The sequence below is a fragment of the Nanorana parkeri genome, unplaced genomic scaffold (genome assembly GCF_000935625.1).
Source record: "Nanorana parkeri isolate BGI_ZX_2015 unplaced genomic scaffold, ASM93562v1 scaffold909, whole genome shotgun sequence".
NCBI lineage: Eukaryota > Metazoa > Chordata > Amphibia > Anura > Dicroglossidae > Nanorana > Nanorana parkeri.
Genome location: NW_017307177.1, coordinates 667,386 through 682,418, shown reverse-complemented (window position 1 = coordinate 682,418; position 15,033 = coordinate 667,386). Strand labels below are relative to the sequence as shown.

At 40.4% G+C, this 15,033-nt stretch overlaps 1 protein-coding gene across 1 annotated transcript in view; it reads right to left on the bottom strand.

Moving 5' to 3' along the window:
- Nucleotides 1-809: 809 nt before the first annotated feature.
- MAPK1 (mitogen-activated protein kinase 1) overlaps nt 810-15,033 on the bottom strand; it is a 48,979-nt gene continuing 34,755 nt past the window's right edge. Inside the window, exons 4-9 of the mRNA XM_018566030.1 lie at nt 13,215-13,331; nt 11,809-11,923; nt 11,581-11,712; nt 8,939-9,048; nt 8,024-8,151; nt 810-3,700 (exon numbers count right to left, since the gene is read on the bottom strand). Coding sequence (XP_018421532.1) covers nt 8,041-8,151; nt 8,939-9,048; nt 11,581-11,712; nt 11,809-11,923; nt 13,215-13,331 — 585 coding nt within the window. The 3' untranslated portion in view covers nt 810-3,700; nt 8,024-8,040. The remainder of the gene's footprint in view (nt 3,701-8,023; nt 8,152-8,938; nt 9,049-11,580; nt 11,713-11,808; nt 11,924-13,214; nt 13,332-15,033) is intronic.

Genomic DNA, 15,033 nt, shown 5'->3' with positions numbered 1-15,033 from the left:
CAAGGTTGGGACAGAAAAAGGACACAACTGCATCCCTTCTGCAGTGTACAACAGAGAAAGGGGTGATTTGCTGTGAAAATCTCAAGATGGGGAAATTTCAAATATAAATCCTCTGGCAAGTAAAATAGCTCCCTTATATATATATTATCTGTGTATTTCGTTGTTTGCCTGGAGTTCAGCTTTAAGTCACAGACAGCTGAAGTTAGGATACACATGTAACAAATATAAGTAGACCTGTTTTGGTAATACAGGAATACAGTTTTAATGATTTAATCTGCATTTTGTGGTGTCTTACAAGATTTTTTTCTTTTTTCTTTTTTTTTTTAACACAATTTAACCAGAAATATAGAACATCCAACCAATTGAGGAAAAAAGTTAAATACATCAATATAATTAACAAAAAATATAAACCTCATACAGTTTTGTTTCTTAATTGATTAACCAGGTTACATATCTCTCACAATAAAATACATGTTCAGCTGTTACATTACAGTTTAAAGGAACATACAGGAATCTGTTATAAAATATTTCTCTCAATTTATTCACTGCTTGATGGATCGGCCTATTCTTTTAAAGTCTTTATCCAAAGGAAAAGGAATCTCTGTCCACCTAAGCAGTGAAGCCTCTAACTTTACAACCTACTTAAATCAGCGACACACATTTTGAATACGAGACTAAAAAGGCACCAACAGTACAAAGCAAGTACAAAGCTCTTTTTTAGTAATCTGTTAAGAGTGCTTGAATATGGACAACACAAAAAAAAAGAAAATGAGGGAAGGAGAGAGTCACCAGTTCCAACTGTTGGTTGCTTTTTAAATTGACCGCAAGCATATGCCCTTTTGCACCAAAATGGTAATGGACTAGTAATAATGAATACAAGCAACCGTAAGAAAACACTGGTGTATGGTTGTTATGGGTATCTTGGGAACAAGAGCAGATCTGAAGGCAGTAGGTGAAGTGCATTTAGTAGTGAGAAACTTCCAAGTGGAAAGCAGCAGGCGGTTTTGGCTGTTCAGATGCTCCTGTAAGATGTATCACAGCAATTATGCAATACTTAAACTGGAATGGATTCAATGATACCGATTTAAAGCCGTGCTCATCAAGCACGACAATACCGGATTCTAGAAGCATCTCATTGTGTGGGTGCAAAAGGTTTCTAAACAGAAAAAAAGACTGGAATATCCTTTGTGGTTACTATCACAAGTAGAATGGCTACTGCATAACGGTTTACCTTTAGTTGGTTTATCCAGGGTTTCACCAGACTAAGTCAAAAACCCAACCCCCCTTTCTCCCTCCAAAAGGATGCTTTCACAATTAATGGGGAGACAGACCATTCTCTAAATTTCTAGAATTACATATGGCTTCTTCTTTCCCTGATGCAATTAATATGACTAAACTATCCATGCATTATACTCACAAAGGGGGGAAAAAGTGTGAATTTCGTCAGTGCATAGATAAACATTTGCTTTACTTTTAAATGCAAGGTGAAGAGTTAACATTTCTTAAAAGGGTTTTGGTGCCATGTCAGAGATTGTGAAATCAAGAAAAAAAAGGTTTGCTTAAGAAAAGAAAAGCAAAGTCCTTTGATCAAGACCTGGCAAAATAAACTGTCTCTTCATAGATAAGATCCATTAATATCAGTATGTCACGTTGATTCAGAAACAAGCACAGATACTGGGCATGAAAGAAATCACTGGTGGAAATCTGGTATGGCTATAATTGTTCCCTCAAACACTGAAATAATAAAAAGAGAAATAAGGCAAGTGATGCCGGCCTAACACCCTAGCAGATCAATCCCTTTTTATATGTAAAGTAGGTGTACAAGGCTCAGCTTTTCACTGCCTCTTAAATAAAGCAGTCTATTTAAAAAGTATACGTTCTACAGACGATATCGTGCACAACTGTTTAATAAGACATAAGCATTTGATCTAACAAGTGGTTAGTCTGATCAGTTGAACATAAAATTATCTGGTAATCCCATTCACCAACATTATTGTAAAATGTTTACATAACCCACATCACAGAAACTGACCCACTAAGCAAACTTCGAAAAGAATGAGGAAAAAAAAAATCTATTAAAAAAAAAAGGTTAAATGGAGACTTTTTTTTCAAATTTATTTTCAATTACAAGTGCAATTTTTGCTCATGTTCCTAGGCAGTTCAGACAAGTCTCTATAAATGTTGCTATAAGAGAAGACATGGGAGAGGGTGGGGAAGGGTATTTAAAACAGAGTTGTTTCATAATCCTTATGAAGGTTACAGGATAAGATTTCATTTAAACACAACTCAGAGGTAAGAGATCTTAATCCAATCAATCATAGGCATGTGGCACTTAGACAATCTTTGCACAGAAAAGCTTAACAGTCATGCGAGGGCACGGTCATCTGAAACAAGGCAAATCTTTCACCACAAAGAGCAGTGAGGAAAAAGTAGGAGGCACTGCACTGGGACAGAACATCTAAAACTCCACAGAATACAACTCCAAGAACAAATACTTGCAGAAAAGAAAAGAATGTTTTACACATTAAAAGAGTTTAGTGCTTGCTTGATTGCTGCTCCAGCATGACAGAGGGAAAAAAAAAGGAGTTAGCTTTATACACAGATGTATCTCCATCTTGGGAAGCTGGGTGGGGGATTGCTAGGAATAAGATTGGCATCCCCAATAAGTACAGTATTTGTTTGTTACAGTATGGTAACTATCATTCTGGTTATTTTATGTATGGGGAAAATTACACTAAGTGTCAAAACATTCAGTGAATATGGCTCCACTAGAAATAACATTGGCATGCTATTTTTAAGTCAATATGTGGGCCTCATGCCAACACCAACTGAAAATAAAAAGGTATGAGATTTTGGTTTCACTTGCTTGTTTTATTTCTGTCCTATGAAAGCTCTTCTTCCTCCAAACTCATCCATACATGAAACACGCAGACCTATAAAAGGCCAGTGCATGGCACAAATGCCCCAGATATATATGTATGCAAGTATATATATATATATATTTATATATATTATAAATGTTATATTGCAGCAGCTTTTTTGCTATTGAGTTTGATGTACAAGTAAGCAGATTGTTATGAATACGATTTTAATCTATCAGGTCCCTCAAGCACATAAATGGTTAAAAGTTCTCACACAGCTCAGCTACATGCCAAGGAAAACCTGGATATTATACAATGATCTCCAGCAGGTTTTTAATGCTTCTAACTGCAATGGGTTTAAAATGATATGTGAGTAAATGGAGCTCTCTGTTGATTTAAAGTGCCCAGAGAAATAACTCTCCCAAAAAGAAGAAAAACAAAAAAAATGCCAGTTACCACAGTCATCAGTAACATGGGTTCAACATAATATGTAAAGCCTGTAAAAGTCAGGACACTGTCCACTTCATGGGAAATAAACCACTGTATTTATAAAAAGAAAAAAAAAAAAAATGAATTTACAAGCAGTTATTTACGGTATCAGCAAGTGCTTGATGCACCACACTGCAAAAGGGCTTTACGAAAAAGGAGTGTCAAGAACACTTCTCCAGATTGAAAGATTCATCAGAAGCATAAAAAAGCCACAACTACCAGGAACCGCCCTCCTTAATGGCCCAAAGGAGTTAGACTGGACAAGCTGAGATGGGTCACAGGACATGGCCAAGGAGGAAGAACTGTCAAGAACACAGATGTCGGAGTATGAAGTCCTTCACAGCCTTTCCCTTAAAAAGAAAAAAAGACAAGGTTTTTAATCCGACAGCATTTACTTTGTATGCAGTAACAGAAGAAATGGTTATTCTACTTTCATTGAAGCACAGCTGATGGAATGACATTCTTACATTTTATGGAGTGCCTAGTCAAACCTTTCATGAAAACATTCATTTGAACCAGAATTATAAACAGAAACCTATATTTAGGGGCTAAATGTCTTTTACAGAGAATACATACAGAACAGGAAAACAAAAAGCAGCGTTATGTAATCTCATATCAAGCTCTTATCAGCAATACCTAAATACATTGACAATGTACTGGGGTGGGGTTCCACTTTCAGGGACAATAAAGGTAGAAATGGAGGTTCCTCTGCTTGAGTCCTTACCAACTGGTCTCCACATGTATAAATCAAAGTTGACACAAAATACAAAACAAAAAGACATCGGTTTTGTTGCTGGCTTATTTGGTTTTCTATGGATATAGAAAAAGTTATTTATACTGATACCTTTCTCCTCATACACTCATAACTGGAAGTGCAGAGAGGAGCAAGATATAGATTAACTGTAAGCATACACACATTAGAGACCGCATTTTTCTTGAAGACCAAAAAGCTCAATTTTAGTGTCATCTGACCAGAGTACCTCCTTCCATATGTTTGGGGAGTCTCCCACATGCCTTTTGGCAGACAGCAAATGCCCTCCTTGCCTGGTTCGGGAGTTTTGGTGGGCGGCCCTCCCTTAGCAGGTTTGCTGTGGTGCCATAGTCTTTCCATTTTTTATTAATGGATTTAATGGTGCCCCATGGGATGTTTAAAATTTGTTAACACAACCCTGATCTGTACTTCACAGCTTTGTCCCTGACCTGTTTGGAGAGCTCCTTGGTCTTCATGGTGCCCCTTGTTCAGTGGTGTTGCAGACTCTGGGTCCTCTCAGAAGTGTGTGTGTGTGTGTGTGTGTGTGTGTACATATACATACTGAGTGGTCAGATTATTATGACCACCCCATCAGTACTTCGTTGGGCCGCCTCGTGACTCCACGAGATGTTGAAATGTGATGCCACTCAAGAAGAATCGCCGCAAAGGCAAAAGGTGGCCCAACAAAGTACTGATGGGGTGGTCATAATAAGTGTGTGTGTGTGTGTGTGTGTGTGTACACGCACAATATATACGTGTATATTCCCTTATAGGATGATTTACAGTACTTGTGGCTACTGAGGTTAGGGACAGCATGCTTTAAAGTTTATGTAAATAAATCAAATTATAGCTGCAACTTACAGCATAACATTTTTTTTTTGTTTAGTTATGCTTTAAGTTTTTAACTTTAATTAGGTTATAAACCTTTACAGCTCAAGTATATTTTAGCCACCATGCCCAGGTCCTTATTTGTCACGATATGATTGTGCTTAAAAGGTAGAACAAACATGGCACAAAGTGCAACTGCCAAAATGAAATAAAGACTCTACCCACACATAGATCATACTGTCACTAAATTCCACATTCGTACATATTTTGTTCCAGCTGGTGCCAAAAAACAATTCTCAACAGTTGGTGAACAACAAGCAATAAACACTTCATTTAACTTCCCATCAGTCAGTCAAAGATGAGTAACTGAACGCCGATATTGCATTTCAAATCAACATTTTGAAAACTTAACCATCTAATGGCCATCAGTTCAAGACCTTCAAACCCGTTTAAAAATACAAGTTATGTTTTAAAATAGATCTAAATCTTAACTGAATGACTATGATTGCTAAACCTTTGTTGGGACTATGTTCAAATCTAGTTTACAATTGATAATGAAATGTGCCAGGACAGTGGAGACTGGGTTATTTATGGTAAACAGTAGGGATACACCGATACCGAGACTAGTATCGATATCAGTGCCGCTACCGAGTATTTGGCCGAGTACTCGCCCAAATGTTCCGATGCCTAGCCCGATACTTCCTGTATCAGGGAACCGGGCAGAGCGTCATTACACGCTGCCCGGTTTCCTGATTGGCTGGGAAGCGGCTCCATGCTCTCTCGTCACTTATGAGAGAGCATGGAGCCAACTTCCTGGCCAATCAGGAAGCCGGGCAACGTGTAATGACGCGCTGCCTGGCATCCCGATTGGTCGGGAAGCTGGCCAATCAGGAAGCCGGGCGCCGTGTAATGATGCAGCGCCCGGCTTTCTGATTGACAGGGAAGCTGGCTTCATGCTCGCTATCTCATGATGGAGCCGGCCTCCCGGCCGAACAGAAAGCAGGGCGCCGCGTCAATACACGGCGGCCAGCTTCCATGATTGGCCAGCAAGACGGCTCCGGGTGTGTAACGGAGGAAGGCCGCTCCTGGCTGGAGAGGCCCCGGGGGTGACAGGCTGAACATGCAGAGGTGAGAGGGAACAGAGATTTGCACTGATTGTATGGGACGGCTTTCTTGTTAATCGGGAAGCCGGGTGGCGAGTCTTTACACGCCACCCGGCTTCGTGAATGGGACTTCTGGTACTCTTAATTGGTATCGGCGAGTACCAGAAAAAAAATTATCGGTACTCGTACTCAGTACCAAAATACAGACATCGGTGCATCCCTAGTAAACAGTAACTCCCCAGCCCTCTCCTTGAAAATACAGAGAATATGATAGCATACATAAAATAGGTGTTATTGCAATTTGCTGCAAATGTGGAAATATACCATGTATATTTGTTGTAACAGTCTTACTTTTCATTATCACAAGGTTGCCATCAGTTGCACACCAACTACAAATCTGTGTTTTAAACTTTCTAACGAGATTACAGGATGTGAACCCATTGCACAATTTAACTGCTTCCCGGCCGGCCGTTGTAATTAAACGGCCCGGGAGTTTCTTGGATGTGAGTTAGCCTAGGCCACTCGTGCACCACGCACGAACGGGAACCTGTCAAAATTTGTAAACAGGCAACAATGCCCGTTTACATACAAGCAATCTGCTGGCTTTAGAGCCGTTGGATCACTTGTATGAGGTGCCGATCATTGTTTGGCGAACTGATGCTTGACAGAGGGATAGGTGAAAGACAGAAGGAAGTCCTTCACAGGATAAGGGAACCAATTCAGACACTCTCCTTGCAGAGGTGAGGACTACAAGGAATACCACCTTCTCTAATGCGTTTAAAAGGCAGTTTCTAAAATGCAGAGAGCAAAATTCAGATCCAACAAATTCACATATGGTTGAAAAGAGGAAGCTCCCTGTACATAGATGTGAAAAGCCAACTGTCTCAAACAAGATAGAAAGGAAAGAAACCAGAACTTAATGTTTGCTCAATCCCTGGTCAAGGCCCAGCTGCAGAAAGAAGAGGAATTGTCTAAAGAAAAAACATCTGGGGTCAAAGCCCCGAGACTCACACCAAGTACACCTTCAATGCCCAATGATAATCCTTGCGAAATGTAGAGTTCCTAGCTTCTAAAATGATAGGTATCAGACTTAGAGATGCCCCTGTACCTCAACAGCCATTAAAGCCAGCGACTGTGAATCAAGATGGCAAAGACCTTGGAACAAAAGATCCTGACAATCTGGCATGATCAACTTTTACCAGAACAGAGTCTGGAAAGTTCCTTAGGCAGTACAAAGGTCCCTTCCAGGTTATCCCTACAAAAACCAGTCCAAGTGGGTCTGGACACAGCACTTCGAAATCAAGGCTGAGGATGGACTCACTGGATAGCTGCAGTGGAAGAGACGAGCTCTAGCAGCGATGTAGATAAGAGTCTTAATTGAGGAAGAAAAATTAGGTTTGTCTTCCACACAGCACAGCTGAAAATGTTTATCCTAGGACACTAGCATAGAAATGAGGCATGCTTATAGTAGGAGGGTTTATCACGGGTTGGCCTATAGTTTTTTTGAATTGCCAGTGTCCAATCCTCCTGTAAGCGGCATTATAACCCAAAAGGTGCCCCTCACTTGATAAGGGGTGGGGGAAAAAAAACAACACACACACGTGTGTGTGCAATAAATTGGATAGATATATCTATCTATCTCTAAAGCAGGGATAGTCAAAACTATAAATTCCATCATGCCTGTCATCAGTGTCTTGCTTAATTGGATTTGTAGTTTTACCACAGCTGGAGGGCCAAAGCTTGGCTACCCTTGCTTTAAAAATCTAAAGCATATAATGACTAGTATTGATTGATCCAAGCCAGCAACAAACTTCAAGATTAGTACATCCACATAAATGACTAACGCTGATGTGCAAATGTGTTCCAGATCCCTTGTTCACAGTCACCTGTTACCCAGAGGTACACTAACATAGCAAAAGGTTTGCAAAAAACCCCCCACATAAAATAAAGACATTTCATCGTAATTAAAAATTATCTTGCATATGTATTACCTGTGGTCATATTGCGGTCAGTACCCTGGCTGGAATCTAGCAGTTTCTTCAAAAATTAACTCCTTCAGTGTCTCCTTAGGCAAGTCATCCAGCTCCATTTCAAACTTAAAGGGTGCCTCGGCTACAGGCTAAATAAAAAAAAAAAAAATGTGGTTACTTGTAAGACTATAAATTTCAATTAAAAAAAATATTTGGTGGCTGTACAAGGAGAAAAAGAACATGGTTTGCCTGCAAGTCCTAAATTATTGTGCTACGAAGGGGGTGAAAAATAAGAACATGTGCGACTTTCTGCAGGACCTCCACTTTCCTTTTGCTAAGCATATTTGACAAATGCATAAAAGGAACCTGCCTGGAAAGAAATATAGAACCTGCCGTGGCTGAGTTGTTTAGATGCAAGCTCCAGGGCAATCATCTTTATTCTTGCTTCACTACCCCACCACTGACCCATAAGATACATGTGCATATGAAGATGCATGCTCCTTAGCAATGACTCATTTAAGTGCCTGTTAACCCCAGCAATAAAGTTCTCTTATATGCTAACTTTTGGTCTGCTAAATATATTTTTCTTTACAACCAAAGCCGACATCTGCTGAGGCCTGAATGTTCAAGGGGTAAAACTTAACTAAATCTGTTACTGCCTTATGGGATTTTCAGTAAACATGTTTAAGTGCACCTTGACCAGAGAAGGGGGAACCTTGCCTTCAGGTGATAAGCTAGCATAATAAGTTTTCGGATGACTGGTTGCCATGAGCAACTGCTCAAGATTCTGATAAATTCCCCTCAGTGCATATAGGCATACAAGTACAAAATATACAAATAGTTATCAAATTTCAAAAATAAAAATACAAAGAAAATGTTCTTTAGATCAAATGCTCAAGCCAAATAAATAGGTTTGCATTCTCCACAATAACTCACCTCATCACTTGGGTCATAATACTGTTCCAGATATGGGTGAGCAAGAGCTGCTTCTACTTCAATTCGTTTGTGTGGGTTGAAGGTCAACATTTTGTCCAACAAATCAAGAGCTGAAACAAAAGAATGGTAGTTTCACTAGAACTGGACCCTCTTTGTATTACCTATTTTCCCCAACTGAACAAGCTTTAAAAATATAACTGCCAAAGAATGTTAGACTATTCAGCTCAAAGTCATACAAAATGCTAAACCGGCATATCAGAAGTTGCAGATGCCAAATACAGTTTTTGTTCTAGAGCTAATTTCATACTATAAAGTGATATGACCATTTATGCAATGGACCACTTTTTAAGCAAAGAAGCAGTGTATAATGCTTAGCTTAACCCTTTCCCTGATCACCGCCGCAAGGCATACGGTGGAACAAAACTGTTCCCAGCTGGCCAGGTCAGTATGCCTTATGGTGGTGGCATTTACAGGTCTTCTACAAGCTCATGGTCGCTTTAGCGACCGAGGAACAGTTCTACTATATGTTCATGGACTGTCCCCTTTAAACTAATAGCGGTCATCAGCGGCTCACAAGCCGCTGATGACCGCTATTAACAGAAATACCAGGCGCCCCGCCCCCCGGCATCTGGAGCCTCTCACCGCTCCAGGCAGGGGTCTGTGCCGGCATGGATCCCCGCTGCTGTCCCCCGCTTGTAGGGGCTATGGCAGCGGGCATCCAAAAAAAAATCTCCGGCGGATGGGGTTGGGCGGGAGGAGCGAGCGGTGGCTGGCAGGGAAAAGCCGCAAGTTTCAGGATGACCGAGCAGTGAGGAGCGACAGCAGCTCTGTGCGTGGTCGAGCGGGGGGATAAATATCGGTGATATTTACCGATCCTCTGTGCAGTACAAACACTGGAGTGATCGTCTAATCGTAAAAACTGGGGACACACAGTACTGTGTCCCCACTTATGAACAGGATGTGATTTACATCACTTCCTGTTCATTCATGAGTTTCTCAATGGGGAGAAGCACTCACTACAGAGGCTCCTCCCCATTCAGAAGCTGCCGATAGTAAATATTTTATCAGCAGTTTGTGAATGAACGGGAAGCCTCTGTACTGAGTGCTTCCCATTCATTATCAGCAGTTTGTGAATGAATGGGAGGAGCCTCTGTACTGAGTGCTTCCCATTCATTGAGTGCTGAGGCTGCAGAAAAAGAAATTAAGGACTTTGTGTCCTCAATTTCTTTTTCTATTTCAAAAAGGGAAATGTCAGGGGTCTGTTTTTTTTAAACTTTTTGCATATATCTACTGCTTGCCACCAGTCACAAATAAATTCCTTCAACAAAACACACCACAGTTCTCGGATTGGTCCTGTTCAGGTTTAACAATACTTTTAACAGATAAGAGCAGGTTGCAAAGGGTTTCTTCTTGTATGATCTGGCTGTCAGGTCATGATTTAGTTGCCAAGGCAACCCTTTCAATTCCTGAATAAAATCATAATGTTTAAGCAATATAGAAGGTAATTCTACAAAATTCAAAATGTAAACCATGCCATTTCTCTTGCCATTCTATCCAAAGCCGACAATTTACTATACAATACAGGATATACAATCTCTCTATAATCTCTAATTTACTAAATTTAGATTTACCAAAACTATATTATACAAGGACAAAACCTAAACAATTTCGTAACAGGTAGGCTTTTGCACTACATAAGTTATGGTAGATCCAAAGGGGGATTGCACAATCAGAATATATAGTATATAGCCAGCGTTACAGTACCAGTGCATTTCTAAAATTGAATTCTATTCTAAAGCAAAGACTCTACAAAGCACCATATGCATTAACTGTCAATGCACTACCAGCTCCAATTATCTACTATACAGATGCATTCATAATTTCTAAATATCATGTAGGAAGAACCGTTTTTGATTCTTTCATAGCTCAAACAACGGCAAAAGTGTAAATGATACACTAGGATGAACTTGGAGAAGTGCCCATCACCCTTAGCTACCATAGTGCACAGAAAGTCAGTCAATGTTAGACATTCAGAGGGCAACCTTAGATCACTGCTAAAATAAACCTCCATCTCTAAATTGAGAACAATTCTCTCATAAATTGAGTGTTCTAAAAACTGGAATCAATGAAATGAGGATGCCAATCACTTTATAAAAGGAATAAAGGAGTAAAAAACTGTGCCACTGCTGAAAGTCCAGTTCAATCCTCATTTACAAATGTAAAGGATGCAGTCAGGCTACATATACAGTAAAATAGAGCGCTTTTTTTTTTTCTAACTGCCAATTGCGGCAGTATGGGATAACTGATCCCGTGCTCTGTTACACATAGGTGAGCCGCACCACAGCTCATGGTCCGGTTCTCCAGTGGTAAGACTGGAGAACCCCTCCTTCATTTCAGTAATAAGTAACAAGGGTTCAATTGTGCTTTTAGGTTGAAAACTCCAAGGCTGTCAATCCTTATCTTACTTTACCACTTTGTGACACACTGACCCAGAGCAAACATGCAACAGTAAAAAGTGTCAGGAGACCCGATATGCACATTTGTTTCTGGGGCAGTTACTCTGAGCGTACACATTCACATCAGATGGAAATTCCTACATTTCTATCCTGAGATTCTTTAAAAAGGGAAATTATTAATTTTACCTTTAGGATCTGCATTTGGGAAAAGCCTGTTCCAGGGAACCTTATTTTTATGAGGGAGGGACAGCAAGTAGTTTCTAGCTTTCAAATTTATTATACAGTTTAAATCCTCTTGAGTAGGAGATCCAAGAATGCCTGTGAATATAAAAACAAAAAACACTTAGTACAAATCATGCATTTTTTAACCCCGTAATTAAAAACGTCTTAAACACCTTTAGTGGTTGCCCTTACCAAGGATATGATTAAGTTGATCAAGATAATGCTTTCCTGGAAATATGGGCCTATTGGAAAGCATCTCTGCAAGAATGCAGCCAACAGACCAGATATCAATTGATTTGGTATATCCCTAAGAGAAAATGAAATACTGTTAGGAAAATAAAATATTTTATATAGTATCAAACAAGAAAAATTTCCTCAAACGGAACATGTCTTCCAAAGGGTAAAATGGTTTATAAAAGCAGAAATGAATTGGGCATGGAGAACAAAATGTCTAAAAAGTCAGGAATCTACTTCAAATTAGTTAAGTGCTCGATTTGGTCTAGGCTACAAAATAAAAGATACCAGCCCAAACCTCAGTCCAGTTCAGCTCTCTCCGCCTCATGTATAATATAAGCCAATGGACTGGATGACCTCAGCGGGACTTAGATCACCGAAGCCCAGGGGAAGAGGCTGCAGTGATCCTAGACCTAAAATGAACACTTAACCCTTGCAGTGCAGGGAGTAATCGTCAGGTTTCTCTTGCTGCCCAACTCCATTGGGGGATTTCTCCTCACTTAATCCCTGTGTGACCAGGACAAGTGAAGACAGAAGACAGATTGCCAGAACTGGAACCAATAGACAGCCATTCAAGCTTTACAGGAGGTTCATAAAAATGAAAGTGAATATGCCCAAAAAGGACACAGGCAGCAAAAGAAAACAAATGGAAGTTCTATCCCTTCCCCACTGTATCCAACATGAATGGCTTTTTTTCCTGGAGAAAGGCTTATCTAGATGCACACAAAAAAAACAAAAACCTTTCCTTAAAGTATATGAAAATATGGCTTAAATTATACCAGAGCTAAAAAAGTGAAGGTGTGCTCTCTTATAGGGAACACTTAAATGGCAATTGTTGCCAAGCAGTAACCTAAAAGATGTACCATGTTTTATCCACTTTCACCTGAAAATAGCTGTGCACCCCTGTGCCTTCAATAGCTGTACATTTGCAGTATGAGATCTTCTTAGACACTCTGGCTGCTACCGGTATTAACATAGGATTTGATGATGCCACTACTTTGCCCCTGTACAGAGAATGTTGTACCCGAGAACCTGCAGTGCAAGACTCTTCCCGCTTCATTCATACTATGAATCTGATCTCTGCCCCGCCTTGAAAATTCCCAACAGGTTGTCGGGGAAAGTGCCAACATGAAGAGGCGAAGCTCTGCCTATACCAAGATGGCTGCTTTCTCATAGGGACAGTGCAGAACAAGGCATGCTAATCCAGTAATAAGAAAGATGAATTGCAGGAACCTACAGGCAATGCTGGTCACTAGTCCCTTGCCTTCTGCTCACCTTTTCCAGGCAGATCAGACCTTCTTTAAAAGCTGTACAAGCACCAAAAAAGCATTTCACAATATATATCAAATATAGGTGGTATCTACCTTGGAATTTAACATGATCTCTGGTGCCCGGTACCAGCGAGTTGCAACATACTCTGTCAGGAAACCAGTGTGATCATGGTCTGGGTCTGCAACACGTGCCAATCCAAAATCACAGATCTGTATGGGGAAAATTAAAATTAAAAAAACCAACACTAGAGCATATGAAAATACTATAAGTAAAGCTCATATTTACTCATTTAAAAGGGTTTACTACTTAGATCAAAAGAATATTCCCTTTACTTATCTAAGTAAAGTTAAGTCAACACATCACACATAGAGGGAGGGGAAAGAGTAGGAGTTACACTATAACACAATGATGCTAGGAATAATAGATTTTGTAGCACAGAAATGTACACAAAGATTTAATACACGAATAAGGTAGGGAACACAACGACAACACAAGTGAAGGTGCCCATACACTGTACGATTCTCGTACGAGAATCGTGGGAAATCCCGCGATCGGACGAGAATCGTACAGTGTATGGAAGGCGTGCGACCGTTTCTACTGTACGGTCGCACGTCTTCCATCGAACAAGCAGGCTGGAAAACCTACCGAGAATCGTACGATTCTCGGCGAGTTAGTGGCCTGCTTGTTCGACAACTGACGAACGGGCCGGTGTGCGCATGCGCACACTGCCCGTTTGCCGTCCTTGCAAGCCCGCCCCTCAAGGTGATCGCAAGTACGATCTGCCTGTCCAAGATGGGCAGATCGTACATTTTTTTAAGTACTTTACATCCCTTGCAAGACAAAAGTCTTGCGAGGGTTGTAAAGGGTATGGGCACCTTGATAGAGAGTAGAGACACATATGGAAACGATGGAGAGTAATGTGGGAATAAAATGGAAGAGAAAAATCACAAACAATAAAGCAGACCCGCTCTCTTCCTTTTAGCGATTTAGTGTCAAAAAGCAGGGCGATATTTACAGCACTGGCGGTCACTGTTTGACAACTGAACACACTGGGATTAAGAAATCCAGATGTCTACAGGCTTTTTGCTACATGGTTTCAGAAGAGAAACATTAAGCAAAACGTTTCTAATTTCACTAAGGTTATTATTGGCTGTTCCGAAGTGCTGTTCCCTTTCTGACAGTGACATTGTATGCCACTACTGTATACGCTTTGAGAAAAAAAAGTTTTAGCTTTTAGTTTAGGCTGAAAATTACAGAAAACGTTTCTGAAACCCTAGGGATGCGAGGCGTTTCCAAATAAAGGACAAATACATTAATTTATTTTAATGCATTTTTTTTAGCCGTGCTAATTCTCTAAAAAATAATCAAAAGTGCGGAAAAAGTATTTACATTTTTGAAATATATTTTATTAGTTCTAAGTGAGGCGTTAAGCATAAGTGATAAATATATAGCCCTATCTGTCCTCTAAAAAAACAATATATAATATGTAAGAAAGCATATTACTGCCGTGGAAGAATCACACAGCAAAAAATTAAAAAAAAAGCGTGCCAGTCATTCGCGAACAGAAATTGAAAAAAAGCTCAGTCATGAAGGGGTTAGGGTTATGTGTACACAGACTATCATTTAGATATTTCTTAAAAGGAGAATTATGGGGTTAAGGCTTTTCCCCATAGTTCTCCTTAGGGTAACGGGAGGACACAAACTAGCGTCCTCCCGTCACCCTAGGCTCAGTATACCGCGAGCTGTACTGAGACACCACAGTATACAGCGAGCTACTGCTCGCGGTATACTGAGACGCCGCAGCTGAAGCGGATCCCGACAATTATGTCTGGATCCCCCCCGCTGCGTGACAGCTGGCTCTGCCTATCTAGAGGCAGAGCCAGCTGTACCCGCCCCCTCCCCCGTCCGCTC